The sequence below is a fragment of the Poecilia reticulata genome, chromosome 10 (genome assembly GCF_904066995.2).
Source record: "Poecilia reticulata chromosome 10, P_reticulata-male-v2, whole genome shotgun sequence".
Lineage (NCBI taxonomy): Eukaryota > Metazoa > Chordata > Actinopteri > Cyprinodontiformes > Poeciliidae > Poecilia > Poecilia reticulata.
In genome coordinates, this window is record NC_088839.1 from 8,723,823 (window position 1) to 8,744,565 (window position 20,743).

At 42.9% G+C, this 20,743-nt stretch overlaps 1 protein-coding gene and 2 long non-coding RNA genes across 3 annotated transcripts in view; 2 read left to right on the forward strand and 1 right to left on the reverse strand.

Moving 5' to 3' along the window:
* Positions 1-19,981, forward strand: part of LOC103470926 (uncharacterized) — a 33,376-nt gene extending 13,395 nt beyond the window's left edge. Inside the window, exons 4-5 of the long non-coding RNA XR_014089291.1 lie at positions 1,214-1,313; positions 14,785-19,981. This is a non-coding gene — a long non-coding RNA (uncharacterized LOC103470926). The remainder of the gene's footprint in view (positions 1-1,213; positions 1,314-14,784) is intronic.
* On the reverse strand, positions 1,192-10,141 carry LOC103470927 (uncharacterized). Its single transcript, XR_534558.3, has 2 exons — positions 8,783-10,141; positions 1,192-3,811 (listed from the first exon to the last, which is right to left on the reverse strand). It is a non-coding gene; the product is annotated as an uncharacterized LOC103470927 (long non-coding RNA).
* On the forward strand, positions 10,824-13,239 carry LOC103470928 (POU domain, class 3, transcription factor 4). The gene has a single exon (XM_008419646.3). It carries the CDS (start codon positions 10,907-10,909, stop codon positions 11,996-11,998), a length of 1,092 nt encoding a protein of 363 aa, XP_008417868.1. The 5' UTR covers positions 10,824-10,906; the 3' UTR covers positions 11,999-13,239.
* Positions 19,982-20,743: the final 762 nt, after the last annotated feature.

The following is a 20,743-nucleotide window of genomic DNA, read 5'->3' on the forward strand; positions in this document are numbered from 1 at the left end:
AGGCCGGGCTGTGTTGTGGGGAAGCGGATCTACCGTCCCCAAAAACCAGGAAGCGCTCCAAAAACCAGGAAGAGCTCTGAATCCGATCCAGCCGGTCCGAGAGGCGCTGGTCCTCCTGGGGAGGCGGCGATGTGTGAGAGCGCTTCGCTGCTAGCTGCGTTAGCTTGAATGGAGATAGAAAGTGACGGCTGAGCAGCGGCTTCCAGTCGACATGAAAGAGTTCGGATTCAGACGGTGATGATGGCAGTGTCTCGCTCACTTATGCAATTACATTCAAATTGCTGCCAGAGCTTCTAACCCTGACTGGGGCCGCGCCGGGGCCCGGAGGGAAGCAGGCGAAGAGGTGATGAAGTGTGCTGAGAGATCACACAATGCCCACCTGTAACTCCAATGGCAGACGGGTGGATGCTGGGCGGATGCAGGGACGCAGCCATGTATTTCCTGAAGGTGGATGCAGACACGTTGTAGCACCTGCAGCTACAGCACAAGACAACAGTGACCTTTTACTGGTAACTTAAGCTAACCTGAATACTTACAAGCCTCCTCTTGGTAGACTGAAATAGCTCACCTAAAGTCTGTCAACCACTTTGAAAGGTTTTTCCATCTCTACTACGTCTTTATCTTTGTCCCTCGCCCGTCTTTTTTTGTTTTCTATCTCCAAGAGTTTTTCTGCTTTAGCTCCCTGTCATCAGACAACAAGATTCAAATGAATCTCGCTTTGGCGCCCCCACTAACCCAGCGCCCCTATGCGTCGGATATAGCGCATACCCACCTTTTTGCGCCTGTGGATGGATGGGTATGAAAAAGTGCTCATTCCCCTTTTATTTTTTTTCACATTGTGTCAAACTAGACTCATAAACCTTTGTGTATTTATTGGATTCTAAGAACAAACCAACATAAAAAAAAGCTCTTAATTGTGGCATGAATGGTTTTCTTTTCCTTTTTGCAAATAAGAATCTGAAATATGTGGTGTGTAGACGATCTGATGCCCAATCCATGATATCGTCACCTTCCTAAAACAATTACCTAATTCATTGTTTTTGCCACACACACACACACACACACACACACACACACACACACACACACACACACACACACACACACACACACACACACACACACACACAAACACCACTTCTTTATTGCCAATAGATGATGTAGGCACAAAAAGAACACTTGACAAAAAAGTAACTTCAGATATTTATTTTAGGAAAGTGATGATATGAAAATGGAAAGAATACAACTGCAAGACTACCAAGACATTGACATCCACCTAAGCACTGGAGGAGCTACAGGGATCCACTGCTCAGGTGAGAAGATATGTTGTAATTGACAGCCATTAGTTGTGCACTACAGAACTGTGGTGTTAATGGCACAAAAACCATTCTTAAAGGGACATAGTGCCATTTTACAACACAATCCAGTAACTATGTCACCTTCAGTTGTTATAAAAGTGCTGCATATGTCAACACGACTTGAACAAAATTTGACTTTTGCAATTCATTGCTTTGAAATTGGCCTTCTGTTTGTTTAAGAAGCTCTGACAGTCTGTGTCATCGCAACAGCGTTTCTCCATTATGCCGTTTGCAACGTTTTTTTTTAGGAGCTTCAGAGTCAGAAGTAGTAGTGAACCCAGCAGACTCGCAGTCCCAACAGGTGTTTGCTAATTGCTGCTGCCGCTAGTCTGGAGGGGCCTGAGCGAGGAAGGTGCTTCATTGAATCCTGAACGATTCAAGAATTGTCCCAGAAATGCACAAAATATTCAAGGCAACACTCCAGGGATGTTTGTGATGATGGAATAGCATTATAACACGATCGAAAAAGAAGATTTTACATCATACAGCCCCTTTGACAGAATGCCATAAGAAGTCCCGTTAGCAATTTGTAGGAGAAAGAAAAACAAGTGGAAGACGGTTCTCTGGTTAGACGGGAAAAATATTAACTATTTTAGCCTGTGTGCAGAGATAAGATGGATTATGCAAAACACGTGGCAGTTCTAAGAAATTCAGGCTGCGAGAGACTTTAAGACTTGAGCAGAGGTTCACCTTCCAGCAAAACAGCAGCTCTACACATAAACCCAGAGCTAGCAAGGATTGGTTTAGACCAGAGCGTGTTGACAGAATAGAGCGGCCCAATCAAAGCCAAGACCTAAATCTAACTGGGAAGACCTTAAAACCTGCTGTTAACAGGTGCTCTCAGGGCAGTCTGACTGAGCTTGGGCATTTTTTTTTTTTGGCAAAGAAATTTCACTGTGCAAAAACACATCCCAAAGCTGCAACTGCATCAAAAGGCACATCTACAAAGCATTGAGTCAAGGAGCAGCTGAGTACAAATGTGAGACAAACTTTCCATTTTTATATTTATGAAAAACGTGGAGGATTTCCCAGTGTTAAAATCCCAGTAAAACGCAGTGAAGTATGGGGCTTTTAAAGAGACAAACGCCGCGTTTTCCAAGTTTGAGCCAATGGGATGAAGTCCCTCTGCCGTGTTAGCAGTCACCACACAATCCAGTCACAAGTATGACAGGATCTGATGCTCCCCGCATACTAATCCCCGCAAACCTGCAACACCGACTTATTTTATTTCCCTGCGACGTGTTTGTTTTCATAAACCAGCCTCTCCACCCACACCTCCCCCTGCATTCCCAACTTTTTTTTTTTGATGTCTCTCTCATCGGACCCCCCCGGAGTCGCTCCTCACGCGTGACCGGGGGCCGGGGGTGCGTGCGCGCTGAGACGCAGCCCCGAATTAGAGGCGAAACAAAACGCAACTTATTCCGCTTCAAAGAGACGAGACGGCAGAAAACCCGAAGGTTTCGCGACGCCGACGTGAGGCGCGTCTCGCCGTGGACTCTTGCAGCTGTACATTGAACATAACGTGGCTTAAGAAGCTGGCTGCTGGTGTAATTCATCATCCTTACCAGGCATTAGGAAGATGCGACGTGATTGGAGGCAGGGAGGAAAAGCAACGCTCTTGCACAGCTCGGTATTCAGCTGAGGACTTTGTAAAGTGTAGAGGGGGGCACAGGGGTCACGAGGTGTGCATGTGTGTGCGTGTGTGTGTGTCTGAGCATTTTTTTGTGTGTTTTTCTGCGTGTCTGTGTGTGTGTGTATGAGAGAGAGAGAGAGACGGCAGCATCACCAGTCCTCCAGGGCTCAGCAGGCTAATTAATAATGAATCCCAGAGAGTCTGTGTTTGAAATGCAGATGTGCAACTGCCAGCTCCGCCTGCTCCTTCAGAGGGACCTGTCGGTTCATGTGTGTGTGTGTGTGTGTGGGTGGATGGGTGGGTTTGTGTGCTCCACAGGGGGAAAGTATGTCGGCTGGTTGTTTAGCAGTGGCAGAGAACTTGCTCACATCCTGCACGAAACTCACGGGGGCCATTCATTAAACATCGACCACATTTTTGACTTTTGAGCGAGATTGCTCCAGGAGGCAGCCACAGGAGGAAAGCTGATTTCATGTGGGAAGTTTTTGCAACAACTTTGGCCTCTTTTTTTCTTTTTCTTCTTCTTCTTCATTTGGCTCCGAGGTGCCATCAGAGGCCTCGGCGACGAGCCTCTTCTCAAACTCGGCAGAGGAAGAGGAGGAGAGTGGAGGTGCTGAAGAGCACACGTCATGTTTCTCTACGTTTTTTTTTGTTTTTTTTCCTCTTCAGTGATCTCTGTGCAGGATGCTCTGTGTTTGTGTGGACAGTTTGAAGTTTAACAGATGGTAAACTTTTATGTCCCTTTTTTTTTTTTTGCTAAAACCAACATGGCTCCTTTCTGTGACCCTGTAACGGCACCAGCCTCTGCTGCCAGCAGCACCTGTAACACAGTGAAACACACACACACACACACACACACACACACACCAGCAGTGAATATCCCTCGACTCTGAGGTGTTTCAGTTCCTCACAGATTAAAACAACTTCATTTTTCCAACATTTGCTTTTGTTCTCTGAGTGTAAAACCTGGAAAGACTCTGCGGAGACGCCTGTAACCTTTTGTCTTAAAACATTTAAAACCCCCAAAATATTTTGATGCTGGAATTTGCATTGTAACTGGAACGCTAAGTGCATTACATTAATGCTAAAAGGTGCTTTTCAGCTCAATCCCAGCCTGTTTTAATAACTAATCTGGCAGTATAATTTGAAAGTAGGATCTTAATTTGACTGAGAGTCTAAACTTTATCTGTAGAGTTGTTTTTTTTATGCTGCTTGATAAAATGGCTTACGTTCTTCAGGTCAAGAGAATAAAAAAATCAGCAAGATTTATGGTGTAAGGCCTTTTAAATCATAACTTTTTTTATAATTATTGTATTATCACCTAATTTGTCTTTGGATTATGAAGTATTTAAAACTTTTGTTTTTAATTCTAACTTTAAAAGGTGACAACATTTTCAGGCAGACATTTCTCCTCGTTTGGAATACGCACGGCAAACGTCACGTTTATTAAAGATTATTTTGCTGTGGGTTTTATTTTATGTTTTCTTACTATTTTAAGTTCTTTTCATGTTCTATTTTCCATCGTGTATTTTGGCTTTTTCGTTGCATTTTATTTCTGACTGTTTTAGTTCTGCAGTCTTCATTTTAAGAGGTTTTATTTTGTTTTTCTTTGGTTTTGCTGTTTTGTCATTTCCTTTTACTTTTAGTGTTCACTTACTTTTTCTGTTTTATTCAATTTTTCTGTTTTGCCTTTAATTTTTTTGTTTCTTTTTTTTTACTTTTATCCTTGTGTAAAACCCCATTTGTTCCATTCACAAACAAGCAAAACTTATGTTTTTAAAGTAGGTAAAAAAAGAAAAGTACTTTCAGACCTAAATCCTGCTATGCTGAAGAAAATGCTCCCTTGTATAAGTTATATGTCATGTATCTGGTCTTTATTAAGTAATAGCACTACTTAAACCTTCCCTCAGAAGTACGTCAAATTTTCTAACACGTCATCATATAAAAGAGCAGAAAAACGACAAAGGAAATGCCTCAAACTATAGAAGTGAAAGTTGTGCACATTCGTCTCTTTGTGACTATAAGTGACTGAAACTGGATGTGTGTAAAATCCTACGCACATCCACACACGCGTCTAACCTCTACAAAGCCTGCAGAGCGAGGCAGAGCAGAGCAAACAAACGCAGCCCGCTCTCATACATTATACAGCCGCAGCACAGTCTCTCTCTGGTCAGTCCAGCCGACCCCTCACGGCCTCGGACGGACGCACAGACTTATAGATGCACGCGCGCATAAAAAGGGAGCAGATGGGACTTTTGTCTTCGACACTTCGTTCCTCAACACTTTGAAACGACGTTTTAGAATCGGGCTAATCACAAAAACAAACAGCTTGTCACAGAGAGCGACGTGAGGCCGGGGCTCGTCCTGTCTGGACATGCTGGAGCTGTCCTTTATTAGCGACGTCACGGGTTAATGGGAGTATCGATTTTTCTGTCTGGCAGCCTGCAGAACAACTTAGTTCAGACTGAGAGATGACAAAGGCGCCCCTTTTTTTTTTTCTTTCTTTCTTTTTTAATTTTCAAAAGAGCAGACAAAAACAAAACATCTACGCATTTTTGCTTTGTTTTGTTTTGTTTTTTTTGCTGTTTTTCCGGTTTATTCGCTGTGGGTCAGAAAAAAAAAAAAAAGAATAGCAATTAGAATATCCTTTGTGTCCAATGTATGTGAATAAATAAATAAATATGTGGCCTTGCTCTGTTGGCAGCATGGGGCAGATTTTAGGCTCCTTGGGGGAAAGTTTCCAGAAAGGTCACGACACTGAAAGTGACAGGTCCCGCCCCGAGGCCCAAGGCGCTCTCAATAGCAGACTAAAGCCTGATTTATCTGGGAGCCGCAGCACAGAGCTGGAAGCTGCAGGGTGGAACATCAAAACCAAAAAAAAAAAACACAAATGGAGCACAAAACGCCCAGCCAAATTCAGACACGCGCTTCGATTTTTGTAATAATTCATTTTAGTCTTAATTCAAAAAGGAGAGGGAGGGAGAAATGATAACAAAGCTGAAACTCAGTGTAGATTCTCTGAGGAACAAACCCTGGAGGTTTGTTCCTCAGAGAACAAACTTCTCAAAGGTAAACATGAGAGCAAACATTCTCTTGTTTACGTTTCTACATATACACTATACGTGAGGTTTTCTTAGGGTCTGGGCTTAGTCATTTAAATTTCCTGACAGAATATAAAAGAGCTGCAGCCAAGAGGCAATTTAACTTGACAAATGCTAAAAAAATGACTTAATAATTATGGTGAAACAATTAATCTAGAGCTCTAATTAATCTTTATCATGTTAATTGAAGTATTAATTAAAAAGCTGGTAGAAATGAGTCTCAATGTAAAAAAACAGAGGTTATTAAATATTAACTACTACAGGTTTTTTTTTTTTTTACTTTTTAGAAAAGAATATCAGTAATAACTATGTTTCGGTCATTTTAGTGACAAATCCCAACTAAAGATGGCGGTTCTATCAGCTGCTACTCTTATCCTCTAGTCTTGTTCTGAGTGTTGTATGTTTATGTTGATTTTATTAAGGATGAATATGGCAATAAAAATGTTTTAAGACTTTTTTTAAAGAGTTAAGTTTCTGTATTGGGGCAAGAATTTGAGTTCAGGTTTAGCTATCTTAACAACAGTTCTAATGCTAAAGCGAAACTAGCTAAAAAATTTATTCTTACAGTTGTAGTAGCCATTTAAATTATTGTTCAGTTAAATCAAGCACATTAGGTTTGAAATGTAATATTTAAAGATGGTTGAAATTTGACATTAACCACCGACACATTATGATTAGAATAGTGTCAATCAGCCGTTAGCCTATTTAGCCCATTTTGTTGAGTGCGGTCTCCCGCGGAGAAAGTGAGGCTAATGTGTTCATTTTAGTAATAAATTCATTAAGTCAGCAACAGCTGAGAACCATCATGAGACTTGTGGTTGAGAAAGTTTCTGCGCTGGACCGAGAATTTAAGTCTGCGTCCAGCTTTAGTCAAGTTAGCGACAGCGCTAATGCTAATGTCAAACTAGCTAGCAATTTGGACTCCTGAAAATAAAAAGTTAAAAGTTTACTTATTGAGTAACATTTAATATGGCAGTCACAAGATACTTAATTTTTTTTATTGGTTATTTTTAAACAGGATTTTAGGAAAACAAAACAAACTACTGAAGCCGGAGGATTCAATGTAGCGCTCTGTGGTGTGAATTAAACTGACGCATGCCCATAGTCAGCTTTATTTGGTTTTACTCAACTGTGATTTTGTTGCGTAAGAGTTGTTGCTTAATTTTTTTTTTTATTATTATTTGTTTTGTATTTTTCAATTACTAATACTGAAATGGATTTTTAAAAAAATTCCATTATGGTTTAGGTTAAGAAAATAAAACAGAACTTAATTTTAGTAAAAATTAGCTCAATAATGGCTTTTAGCTTGCACGTGAATTAATCTGTAAAATAATTGTATTAAAACTGGTTAGAATTTAATTTCATTTATTTATAAGTATTTTCACTGTTGAGCTTAGCTGAGAAATGGTGATTAGAATCTGCCCAAATGAATCCGTATCCAAATTGTTCAACGCAATATCGTTGCGATTACGAGTTAATTCCAGCATTAAGCTAGCATATTTGCTGCATTAACAGATCTCATCTCGCCCCTTATTTTTAGACGAACACCCGTAGTTTACTGCTGACTGATCCGTTTATTTTCTCCCCTCCCCTCCTGCAAATAAACTGCAAACCGCCCGAGTCACAAGACAATCGTTTAAAAATTCGCCCTCAGCCGCCAAACAAACACAAACAAAAAAACGTGATAAACAAGCGCGAACAAGCGTCTCCACAAAGGCGAAATTAAAGAAATGATAGCTCATTAGTTTCAGTTGTTCGCCAGTAATGTGCACCTTGTATAGAGAGGAGGCTGCAAGTGTAGCGGGGCTGGCTCGGGTTATCTGTGAATGGGCCCTTTATTGGAGGCGCGGAGCGGGGATTTGCCTTTTATTCGCCTCGCTATGGAAACGCGCTCGGCGGCAGAAAAATGTCGACGCGAATAAAAGGGAGTCGGCACAAGGAGCGTTTCTAGAGAAGCATCTGTTACACTTAGAAACTTAGACTATGGAGAGCGAAACAACCCCCCCCCCCCTCTCTCTCTCTCTCTCTCTCTCTCTCTCTCTCTCCTTCTCACTTTCTCTCTCAATCCAAGTCCTGCTTTATGCGCCACAGCAAACACAGGCAAATTTATATAAAAGACGCAAATATGTGATCCCTTCCCTAATTCTTCCTTATTGAAATGCCTAATTTGAGCAGTTTAGAGTAAACGATTTAGCGCGTGTATATTTTAATCCATTTTCAAAACTCAATTCGCTGAGGCGTGTCATTTCATATGACATGAAAATGTGGGTCCCTTATTGAGAAACTGCTACCATCAATTGTGGTGCAAGTTTACAACAAACGCCGCCACTTCTTTTTTTTTTTTTTTCTTTCCATCCCATAACGATTCAAACGATGCAACCCGGCTCACCAAATCTAGGCCAGTGGAACAACATCGCCTTTCACATCAAATATTCAGCCACTTTTAGCCGAAATTCAAAGAGAATGGCTATAAAGAATTCAGGCGCAGCTCCACGCAGGAATTAGACCAGGAACAAAACAAACATATCCACATGATTTTCTTTCTTTCTTGTCTTTTTAATTTCCCACCCATCTACTTGGACAAGTTTACAGGCTGCATTATTCATCCTCCTCTCTCCCTCTGTCACTCCGGGGCCCCGTCCTCCCTCCAGCGGGCCGGCCTGCACTCCCGCCCCGGTCAGCCAGCTCACCTGCTCCGGCCTCTTCTCTCTCTCTCTCTCTCTCCCCCCACCGTCTCAGCCTCGGTTCTCCGTCAGCGCAGCTTGTGCCTCTCTCCGCTCTTCTAATGACTTTCTGGTGGCTGCTGCAGCCTTCTTTTTATTTCTTCTAAATGTATGAAAATGTATGCAAATTTAAATCAAGCTTAAACCTGGGAGCTGGAGCAATATGTTTAATGGAATTTCAAACCAATAAGGGGGACGGTGACGCAGCCCGCTAATGGCAAACACAATCACGCAGCTGTATTAGCTGGGAGATATGCAAAAGTGATGCATAATAACTGCGAGGGACTTGGCTTTAAGTGACTACAACTTGCTGAATTCTTTACGTGGCGATCGCTGAATGCAGCTACGGAAATGTCGTTTTATCGTGATAAGATTTTTGATTTTTTTTTGATTTATCGTTGTCACTATAGATTCCGATTCTGTTTCTTTTTTTTTTCCTTTTTAAACTCACACTGCAGTTTTTGTCGGGTTTGTTCTCACTGTCTTCAATGAGAGCATCAACAAATATCAATACAATTTGAAACTAGATTAAATGCGGCTACTGATCGGAGTTTAGTGATATAAATCTCTTCTTTATGTGGCTGGTGTCCTACAGAATTGCTTCACAAATGGATGCTTTTCAGGAACAGTGTTTGTGCTCGTGGGGCTTTGATTGCTACTGGAACCGCTTTTCACTGTAATTACAGCTGCAAGTCTTCTGGGGGTACACCGGCTTTTAGAGGCCGACATTAATGCCCTGTCTCCTCTGCAACGCGGCGTCATTTTGGATGAAAAGTGTCTGTAAACATACTTTTTTTTTTTTGAAAGATTGCCAATGAGTCTTAAATTGGATCTCGACCAGGATTTGACTGGTCCCTTCTAACGGATTCATTTTTTTTTTTAAATCCAAACCGGCAGCTTTGGCTGTATTTAAGACGTTTGTGCTGCTGGAAGGTGAATATTAGCCACAGTGTCGAGTCTGCACAGACGATTTTGTGCTCGACTCCATCTGTTTCCCCTTCAGCTCTCACTGTCCCTGAGGAAGAACAGCCTCCCCACAGCATGATGCCGCCACCACCATGTTTTACAGTCAGGACGCGTCTGACAGATTCTGTGGATCTCTGAATCTTATCCAGTGTTTTATCATTGACTGCCTTTTTGATCAATAATTTGTCTGTCAGTTAACAAGCACACTAGACGAACAATAGTGCCCTACTTTTTCCTTTCACTCTTTAAAATAAGGGTCAAGTTATTAACCCAATTCTGCTTTTGCCTTCATCTTCACATTGTGTACAAAATGTGACTTTTATTCACGGGTGTTAGAGTAAAAGGGGCTGTATATATATATATATATATATATATATATATATATATATATATATATATAAACTACACTCCACACTTTGTATGTTTTTGTTTGCAAAAACGAGCAAAAATGATTTAATATTCTTAAGAAATTAAATCTCAAGAATATTGAGATTTAATTTCTGAATATTAAATTGAGAGTTATATTTCATGCAATTTGCTTTTGTAGTTTTTCCTCTCGCCAAAGTGACAAAGGTTTTCAAATGACCTGTGCGTAAAAGAATGCGTAAAAACGCGACTTTCCGCCAAACACCTGACCATTCCTTTCCCTTGTTAAGTTAATAATTACCAGTGAGAACTGCTCTTAGTTTGATTGTATCCCTCTAATTTAAGTGCTGGCACGTCTAAGAAATGCCGTTGCGCTTTAATCCCTTTCTTCGCACGCGCTCAGGGGTGACGGGAGCAGCAATAAAGGCGCGCGTAAATCAGTTGGAAACTTTAATTAATAAACAGGAACCGCGCTCCACGCTCCCATCACTCCGCAGCCAGACCCAGTCGACCGGTGCTGTACGACACCACTTCCGGTCCGACTGCCTCCGTGGTAACCCGAGCTCCGCTTCCAGAAGGCGGAGGCTCGGCGAGTCTCGCGGCACGTCATTGGCGGAGGCGCGTCGGCCGTCGGCGCGTGAGTGGCGGCGGAAGCTGTCAGTCAGTGCCAGGCTGCAGACGGGGCTCCGGAGAGAGGGAGATGTCAGAGGCTGAACCGCTGCCTCCATTCAGTAGCATTAGTGGGGTTCAGCAGCCAGCATGGCCACAGCTGCCTCCAGCCCCTACACCCTGCTCAGCCCCAGCTCCATGATCCACGCGGACAGCCAGGCCATGCAGCCCGCGAGCCCCTACAGAGGCCACCAGAAGCTGCTCCAGAGCGACTACCTGCAGAGCGTCCAGAGCAACGGGCACCCCCTCGGGCACCAGTGGGCGAGCAGCCTGTCGGAGGGCAGCCCCTGGTCCTCTATGGAGCAGCAGGACGTGAAGCCCGGCAGAGAGGACCTGCAGCTCGGCATCATCCATCACCGCTCCCCACACGTCGCGCATCACTCCCCGCACCACAACAACCACGGGAGCCACCCGGGAGCCTGGGGCACCCCGGTGTCCCACAACTCCTCCATCACCAGCGGGCAGCAGATCAACATCTACTCCCAGACGGGCTTCACCGTCAACGGCATGCTGGACCACGGCGGCCTCACGCCGCCGGCCAACCCGCAGGGCCAAGGCATGCACCCGGGCCTCAGGGACACGCTCAGCCCCGAGCACAGCGACCTCGGCGGGCACCACTGCCACGACCACTCGGACGAGGAGACGCCGACCTCGGACGAGCTGGAGCACTTTGCCAAGCAGTTCAAGCAGAGGAGAATCAAGCTGGGCTTCACACAGGCGGACGTGGGTCTGGCCCTGGGCACGCTCTACGGCAACGTGTTTTCCCAGACCACCATCTGCAGGTTCGAGGCCCTGCAGCTGAGCTTTAAGAACATGTGCAAACTAAAGCCGCTGCTGAACAAGTGGCTGGAGGAGGCGGACTCGTCCACGGGCAGCTCCAGCAGCATAGACAAGATCGCAGCTCAGGGGAGGAAGAGGAAGAAGAGGACGTCCATCGAGGTGAGCGTGAAGGGGGTCCTGGAGACGCACTTCCTCAAGTGTCCCAAGCCGTCCGCGCAGGAGATCACGTCGCTCGCGGACTCGCTGCAGCTAGAGAAGGAGGTGGTGCGCGTGTGGTTCTGCAACCGGAGGCAAAAGGAGAAGCGGATGACGCCGCCCGGGGAGCCGCCGCCGCCGCCGCACGAGGGACCCTATTCGCACAGCGGGAGCGCGGGGGACACGTCCTCGTGCCACGATCTCTGACCGCGCGAGGAGGAGGAGGAGGACCTGCCGGGTTACGGACTCCAGAGCGAAGGGACGCGAGCGCGCTACAGGGTGGTGGACCGGCTTCCAGCCTCCGCCGCCTGTCCCGGTACGGACTCCCGCCGCTGCCGCCAGCACTGAATCCCAATAAGAAGAACAGAGAAACCCGCTCAAGCCTTCGTCCTTTTTTCTAACTGTCACGAGGGCATTATTACATCACATTTCAGATCCTTCTGGAGCTTCGCTTTGTTTCTTTTTTTTTTTTCCTCCATCACGGATATAAATACAAAAATGTGCCTAATTATATACCTGCCAGCGCCTTTGGTTTGTGTCACCATTTCCCATCAGCTCTATAATAATTGCTAACATGGGAACTGATGTCTTATTTTTGACTTGTTGGGTTTTTTCCCTCCCCTCCACACACACACGCGCACGCACACACACACACACACACACACATGCTGTTTCATTTGGATGATCAGTGGCGTCAAACTAAAAAACAAAACAAAAAAAATTTCAGTTAACTGTTTTTGTGTTGTTGCTTTTTTCTGTTTTACAACAAACCTGTAATTGTTTTTTTTTTTTCATATGCAAACATTATATCAGATGTAGTGATTCTGCAACATAAAAGCACTTGGAGGGTTATTACTTTCTTAATTTTAGCCTCTCCCTCACATTCTCGCCTATTTTTGAATTCGTTGTTTTGTTTTGTTTTGTTTTCCTTTATTCTGACCATAGAAACTGTGTGTGGACTCTGGAGACAAACAGAGCCGGGGATCATTCAGAAACATGGGTGTGGGGGTTTGGGGAGGGGGCTTAACGACGCTGTACACCTGCCTATAATTTTACTGTACGATCAGTATCCCAAAATTTTTTATAATCTCCAATACTCCTGTTATACTCGGTTCAGTATTTTTCTCCGATATTGTACAGTTTTATATATATATATATATCTACACTTTTCGAGTCATTAATTTAAGCAAATTATTGTTAGTTTATTCATGCACTTAATTAGCAACGTTTTTGAAAGAAATAATAAAAAAAAAAGCAAAGAAAAAAGAAGAAAAAAAAAAAAAAACAGAAAATCACCCAGCCTATTTTCAGTAAGACGGAACAGTTTGGGCGCTTTTATTCCAAAATTTCGATGACAGCTCGAGTAATTATTTATTTTCAGTATAAAGCTTGTATTATGTTTTGAAATAAACAATGTATGTTGTAATAAACAATTTCCTGGTACAATTGTTTACTGTCTAAAAGAAAATTGGATGTCTAAGGAATTATTATTATTATTAAAGGTTGCGTCGCAGCTCATGCCCCCATTGCTTCCCACGAGGAGTTTAAAAATAACATCTTCTTAATTCTCATCATGTAATAATCATGGGGCTATATTTATATTTACGGGCAACAATCAGAAGAAAGAGTTGCTTTGCTCACAGAACGCTTTCAACTTTTACTATGAACTTTGTTATTGTTGTATTTATGTATTATTTCGATTATAAAATCAAAGTGGATTTTTCTATTGTTAACCCAGGAAATTCAGCATTTATTCCGAATTCCTGTTACAAAAATGTTATTATTATTATTATTATTATTATTATTATTATTATTATTGCTAGTAAGAGGAGCAGTTTTTTATGCAATCAGTACACTTTACGAATGTCAAAAATGTTGGAAAAAATTATCCTCATTATTGCTATTATTATTGCTGCTGTTTGATTATGAAAAACTTTTTTTCTATTTCTAAAAAAAATATTTGATCAAATATAATTAGATAAATATTTTTTTAAAAATTAGAAAATAATAATTAAAGCAATTAAGCAAAAATACGCCACAAAAATAACAAAAATTTCAAGTGAAACAAATCAACTTGTTCCCAAATGACATGTGGTCATTGTGATCTAATCCAGCTCAATCCAGCCCACATGTTCCTACACACACGTGTGTGTGTGTACACACGCACGCACACACACACCCTTTAAGCCTCCTGCGTGTTAAAAGGTAAAGCCTTCACGTGACGAACAGCTGTAACATTTCGCGTGGGACCTCGGTCTGTCACAGCCAAATCTCACGCGCTCCTCTCTTACAGCTCCGCTGAAACCTTATTGTCCAGGCCCTCTGCCCTGCTCCATCAGACATGCGTGATTTATCGCCCGGGCTGCTGGGCCTGACAGCAAAAAACACAATGACACACACACACGCACGCTGCACGCGCACACACACACACACACACACACACACACACACACACACACACACACACACACACACACATATACACACAATCAGAAGCAGATGAATCTCATTTCAAAGACTACAGCTGTGTATATAATTGGCCGTGCAAGGGCGAAACAGACAAGACAACAAAAAAAAATCTCCATAAATAGATAAATAAATAAAGATGCCGCGACTAAAAATAATTCAGGGATCGCGTTGGGAAGAAGAAGTCGACCCCAGTGGATGCGGGACTGTTTAAATCATTCAAAAATAGATCCGGAGGGGAGGAGAGGAGGAGGAGGTGAAGGAAGGAGAGAAAGAGGAGAGGAGAGGAGGAAAGGCGGAAGGGTGCTAGGCCTTGCCTTGAAATGGAGAGCCTGACTGGAATACTAATGCGTCTGAATTTATGCATCTCCTCAGTCTGCAGCCCTGAGAGGAGAGGAGAGGGGGCGGGGAGACAGAGAGAGAGAGAGAGAGAGAGAGAGAGGTGAGGGTGGAGGTGAAAGAGGGCGGTTATGTAGAAGAAGAGAAAAGTAAAAGCATGGCTGATTGATTCCATCCATCTGTTTTAGTTTGAAATAATCCCGGATTTCTCGGGGTGTGGACGGAGGAGGAGGCGAACCCGAAACAACATGACCCTGGAAGAGGGAGAGGGAGAGGGAGAGGAGGCAGAACCGAGGAAACGAGCAGCACCGAGCCAAGGTTCCGGGGGGCGGGGTGGACCGCAGCGTCCCTCCAGCCTCTTCCAGAAAGAGAAATAAAAAGAATAATCGAAACATTTTTTTTTTCTTCCTTTAAGTAACCAGCCCGCTCTGTGTGAATTATTCACCAGTTGGGTTGAGAGAGAGAGAGAAAGATTGACTCGAGAGAACCGTGAGAAAAACAAGAAACAGGTGAAAGATGAAAGCACCCTTCAGAGGCGTCAAACGATAACCTTCAGCTAATTTTTCTGTTTTTTTTTTGTTGTTTTTTTGTCAAATTGCTTCAAGTTGTGTGACTCAGCGCTGCTCTCCAGCAGATGATTGAGCCTGAATCAGATGTTAAGTGACTGATGATCAGACAAGGACAGGAGCAGCAGAGATGCATCTTATTTAAGCGCGCTGCTGCGAATATATGTATATACCTGTTCACAAATGGCCTTTATTCTCCAAAAACGTCTGACCTGCAACTTTTATTTTTTATTTGTTTGTTAATTTATTTATTTATTTATTATTTTTTAGATGTAACAGGATCTCAAGGATGGCCGGCAGCGGGACACACGGCGAACTGTGATGTTTACAGTGAGACAGGCAAAGTATGGGGTCAGAGAAAGGACAAAACAGCGTCCCGTTTCTATTTAATTACACGGGAGAGAGAAGCGCTGAGCTGGAGTCTGTTTGCTGAAGAGCAGCAGCTCCAAAAAATAAAAAATAAAAGAAAAACTAACTGGGAGAGACAGCTGGGAGGTTGTTAGAGAAAACTGTCTGTGATCAGCCAGTCATAAATGTGTTTTCATACAGATTCATATGCGCTCTCTCGAAACCAAATCTGCTTTAGCTGAGTTCTCTTCTAGATTAGTGTGAAGCATTACTCATATACAAAGAAAGAGCAACAAAGCAAAACGACAAACTATAAAGAATTAAATAGGATGCACTGATTACCAAAAGTCACAAAAAAAAGCAAAGATAAATTCAAACTTGTCTATTTGTCGCTTCTACAGCGGGCTAGAGGGATAAGTGGACTGCTTAGGGTCTCCAGGCCACCAGGGGGCTCCCAAGAGCTCCTAACTCCTCATAGATGTAAAAAGAAAAACAACTTTATATTAGTTGTGAGCTTTTTCTACTAGCGTACTTTTCGTATTCTGTGAGCTGTGAGGATTTTGTCTGCAAACTGTCGAGATTTCATAGTCAGGCGTACTGATTGTTGACATTTCTCGTGACAATTCATTTCCCACAATCCAAATGGATGCGTTTCTTCATCAGGGCAGCCGCCGCCCACCTGTCAGTCCACGCTGCTGGTTTACCAGCTTTCAGCCGCGTCGGGTCGGTGTTGCCTACTAAACATTTCGGTGTGAACTCGTTTCCTCCCGAGCGGTTTACTGTGTGACACCACGTTCTTATACCAGGTCCTAAAACTTCTACTTCGAGCCGTCATGTTCACTAGAGATGTGTGATATACTGCATATTTTGGTATTGATCAAGTAAATATAGGAAGCGTATCACCAATACCGATACCAATACTGATACTTTTTACATAAGTTTGATATGTTATAAAACTTCTGACCTTTATGTGTTTTTCTGTTTTTTTTCCCGTTTGAATTATTTTTGTTCTAATCTTGGACAGGATTTAGGCTAAATATGTATCTAGAAAATACTTTAAAGAAGTATTATCATGATTTTGAACATTTTTACTTAAAGTGCAAAAAGAAATAATTGTAGGCAAATCAAAAGAAAACCTTTTTTTATAGGTAGATTCGAGAGACCATAATACAAACATAAACTAAAATTTCAAGAAGGAATCTAATAGTAAATATCGATTTTATCATGTTAATATCGATACTGATACTGACCTGCTGTTGATGTTATTGATATTATCAATAAGTTATGCTCCCTGTGTGGTAGCCTTAAGTTTGTCTTTTGGTGAATTGAAACCAAGTTTGTAACTATTTTCAAACTAAATATATTTATTTTTTTAAATGACTGACAAATTGTACAAAGTAAAAAAAAAATAAAAATAAAAAATCATCATTTGATTTTCTTAACCGTTGACTTGATCAAAAGTTAAGCAAATTCTGCCATCTTGAAACTAATAAGTTGTAATTTTTTTGCCTTAAGCAGGGGGACAAATTTGAAAGAAAGTTCCTAGAAAAATCTAAAGTTTTACAGCATTTTTTTTCTTTCTTTTTCCAAATCTTTCCAATACGCTGAGCTGCTTTATTTATTCTTGTACAAAAACCATTTTATGCACCGGAGAATAAATCTTACATCATGCGTTAGGAAAACAACCCGTCTGGAGAAGCTCAGCTGTTACACATCAAACAGCATCGGCTCTCCAAGCTCAACTCCAGAAATCAGAGCACTTTCAACGGAGCGAGGAGGCGAAGCCGGTGAAGAAATCCCTGTTTTCCCTCAATTCAACCGGAGTGAAAACATGACGCCTTCAATTTAATTGGGAGTGATGGATTTCTTTCAAAATACATACTTAAACAGTGCGAATGCAACAGTTTCGGTGGAGCCCTTCACACTTGTTGCAAAGCGTGATGAGTTCACTTATTCAGCACGTTTTCAATCCGCCTGTGCTCGTTACTTTACGTCTTCTTTTTCTGTTTTTAATCATGCAGATACTGGAATCAGCTTCATGGTGAATAATACCAAACTTGGTAACTGACCTGAGGGCAGAGGAGCTGTTTTTTTGTATTTATAATGCATCAGCAGAGACTTGGCTCTGAATCAAGTGTTGCTGAAAAGACAGGAGGAAAGGAAGCACCGTGAATGAGGAGAGAGAGAGACAGAGGGAGAGAGAGAGAGAGAGAGAGCTGTGCAACAGGATTAATGGTGAAGCTGAAAATCAATCTCATGTCCTCGGTTGGCATCTTTTGACGGGGGCAGAGCAGCTTTAAGGTCAGAGAAATTCAGAGGAGAGCAGATAAAAATCAAACCGAAACAGACAGACGAATAGAATCAGCAGAAATCGGTTTATAAGTGCAAGTTTTCACGTCCTTCGTGGAGTTTCTCTGACTTTGCAGCTTCACAGCTCTGTAAAAAGTATTCACACCCTTGATTTTTTTTTCAGATTTTATCACCTCACCAACTGCTATGCACCTTATTGGGATCATATATAATAAAAAACAGTGAAAGTAATGCATAATTGTGAAGTGGAAGGGTAGAGATGTACCTTATTTTTATTTGTTTACAAGCCTCTAAAAACTTTTATTTTCACCCGTTCTTCTTTCCAGATTGAACGGAGAGCGCCTGTGAACCTTCTTTTTTTTATGTTTCAAATTCCCAATTTGATCAGGACTTGGACAAGGACATTGCAGGGTTTTCCTGCAGGATAAACATGTGTCGTCTTCTGGTCAACTATGGGCGGCTTTCCTGTCCCCAGAGCATGATGCTGCCACCACCTTGTTTCAACATATGGATGGTGTGGCAGTTTATATTCACCCGGTTCAAAGTCTATTTTAATTACTTGCTTATTTGCACCTTTTGACATATTTCAAATTTTGTTTGAAAAAGTAAATAAGTAAATGTCTGCACAATGTTCCAATTTTTAGCCGATTAATCGGTAAAACAATTGATTACTAAAATAATCGTTAGTTGCAGCCCCTAATTAACATATTTTCTTACCAGAACTGGTGAACTGCTTCAACTCCCTCACAGCTTTACCTCTAAGCAAACGTTTTCATGATTCCTGTTTGCAAAATTGACCTTCCACTTCGCACGACTTTGATTTGGTCTATCCCAATAAAACACATTGAAGTTTCTGGTTGTAACGTAAAAACAGACTAATGGTGCGTTCTCACCAAACGCGTTTTGAGCGCCAGGCGCGTCTGGTTTACATTCAAAGTCCGATGTGGAGCATCGGACGCATTGGACGCGCTCCACGCTAAACGGTTCAAATCTCGCGGCGCTAGACGCTCGAAACGCGCCGCAACCCTCAGCTGCTTAGACGCTGAATGTGATGGTTTACAAAACCCGTTTGATGTGAACGCACCATTAAAGGGGTGGTATTATATACTTTACAGACACATTGTGCCATTTTATAGCACAATTAAGCATGCTACTTTCAGTTGTTAAAAAAAAATGTTAGATTTATCAAACATGACTTAAATTTAACATCACAATTTAGCGCCTTGAAATTGGGCCTGTCTCTTTAAGAAGCTCCTGCTGTGTTCCTACACTTCGCCTTCAGCACGTCTTCAGAACAATATTCCTCCGCTAAGCCTTTTATTTCTTCTTAGGATCTCAGCAGACACGCAGTTCCACCAGGTGTTTGCTAATTGCTCCCGCCGCTAGTCTGGAGGATAAGGTTTGTGTAAAAGGCTCCTGGTTTCACCACCAGGCGGTTTTTACAAACCGGAAATGGCTGGAACAGAAAACTAAAGGATTTCTCAACATTCCAGGTATGTTTCTGATGAAGGAATAGAATATAACATGACGTAAAGCTCGATAAAGTTTACATGACACTGCCCCTTTAAGGGCTGTGAACGCCTTTGCGAGACTCTGTATTTCTTACATTTTCCAGTGACGCATAAAACTTGCAAACGTGTCAGAAGAATAAGAAGTGTCTCTGTAGTCTCATCTCTTCTCTCTGTTGTGGCCGTGGCAATCAGTGTAACTGTTAAAGCCACGCGCCGCCGCCTCTGTTGTGCGCGCGCATCGTGATTGCTCCATTAAGGAACGCGAAGTGACAACTACAGTTTGTTCTTCTGAGGCTGCGCGCTCCGCTCTGATGTTAGGTGGACACACACGGCTGCACGCCCGCAAATTAAGAGGTCGTATATCTAACTAGCGTGTTTAGAGGAGATCTGTCGCCCAGACTGCCAGCACGTCTGTTAACCCCCAACACACACACACACGCACACACACACACACACACACACACGCACACACGAAGAAGAGGGAGACGGGTCTGTTTGTGGCTCAGAGTGAGTAAATCACTGTGTCTGATATCTTCATTTGAAACAGAGGGCTGATCACTGCTCGTCCTGCTTGTTCCACATTAACTCATTATCACACGCGCTCACTCCATTAATTCCCTCGCTTTTATTAGCAACACACACACACACACACACACACACAAACGCCAAACGCACGCGCACACACGCATTCACACAGAGTGGACCGATGACAAGCGCTGCCTCTACCTCATCTGACAGCTAATGGCTTCATTAGGAGGCGCGTGTTAATTGGCTGACTTTGGGGAGAGGCTTGTTAATGAGGATAAATAGATTCACACCTGAGCGAGGTGTGTGTGTGTGTGTCCAGTCTCAACAGCAGTGTGTGGGGAACTCTGAGTGATGAGCAAACACGAACCCTTTGCAAATATGAGTGCGACACTTTGTTACGCAGTCGGGCTTCGTCCGAGCACGCGGAGATGGTGTGTGTGTGTGTGTGTGTGTGTGTGTGTGTGTGTGTGTGTGTGTTTTGCTTGCCAAGCAGACTTATTAGGCGAGTGCTTGATTAGCACCAGGAGGCCAAAACAAAGAGCAGTATGTCAAAGCAATTAGCCCCACTGTTTACCTCTCAGCTCCTGGGCTGACTGCGAAATGCATCTCATCCAGGAGAAAGAAGAAGAAGAAGAAAAGAAGGGGATGGGGGGAGGAAGGGTACAACAGCTGCTCTCCAGGCCGGAGTTTGTGTCGGTGTGTTTGCACACTGATGGGAACAGTCCGTCAATCCATCTGCTCTCCTTGCCCAACCACATCCTCGTCCTCTGCTGTCTGGATGTGACAGCTCTGATACACACACACCGGCGCTTTGGGGAGCCATTGTTTAGAGGAGGCGCAGATTCTCATGGGGGTCGCACAGAGCAGTGTGTGTGTGTGTGTGT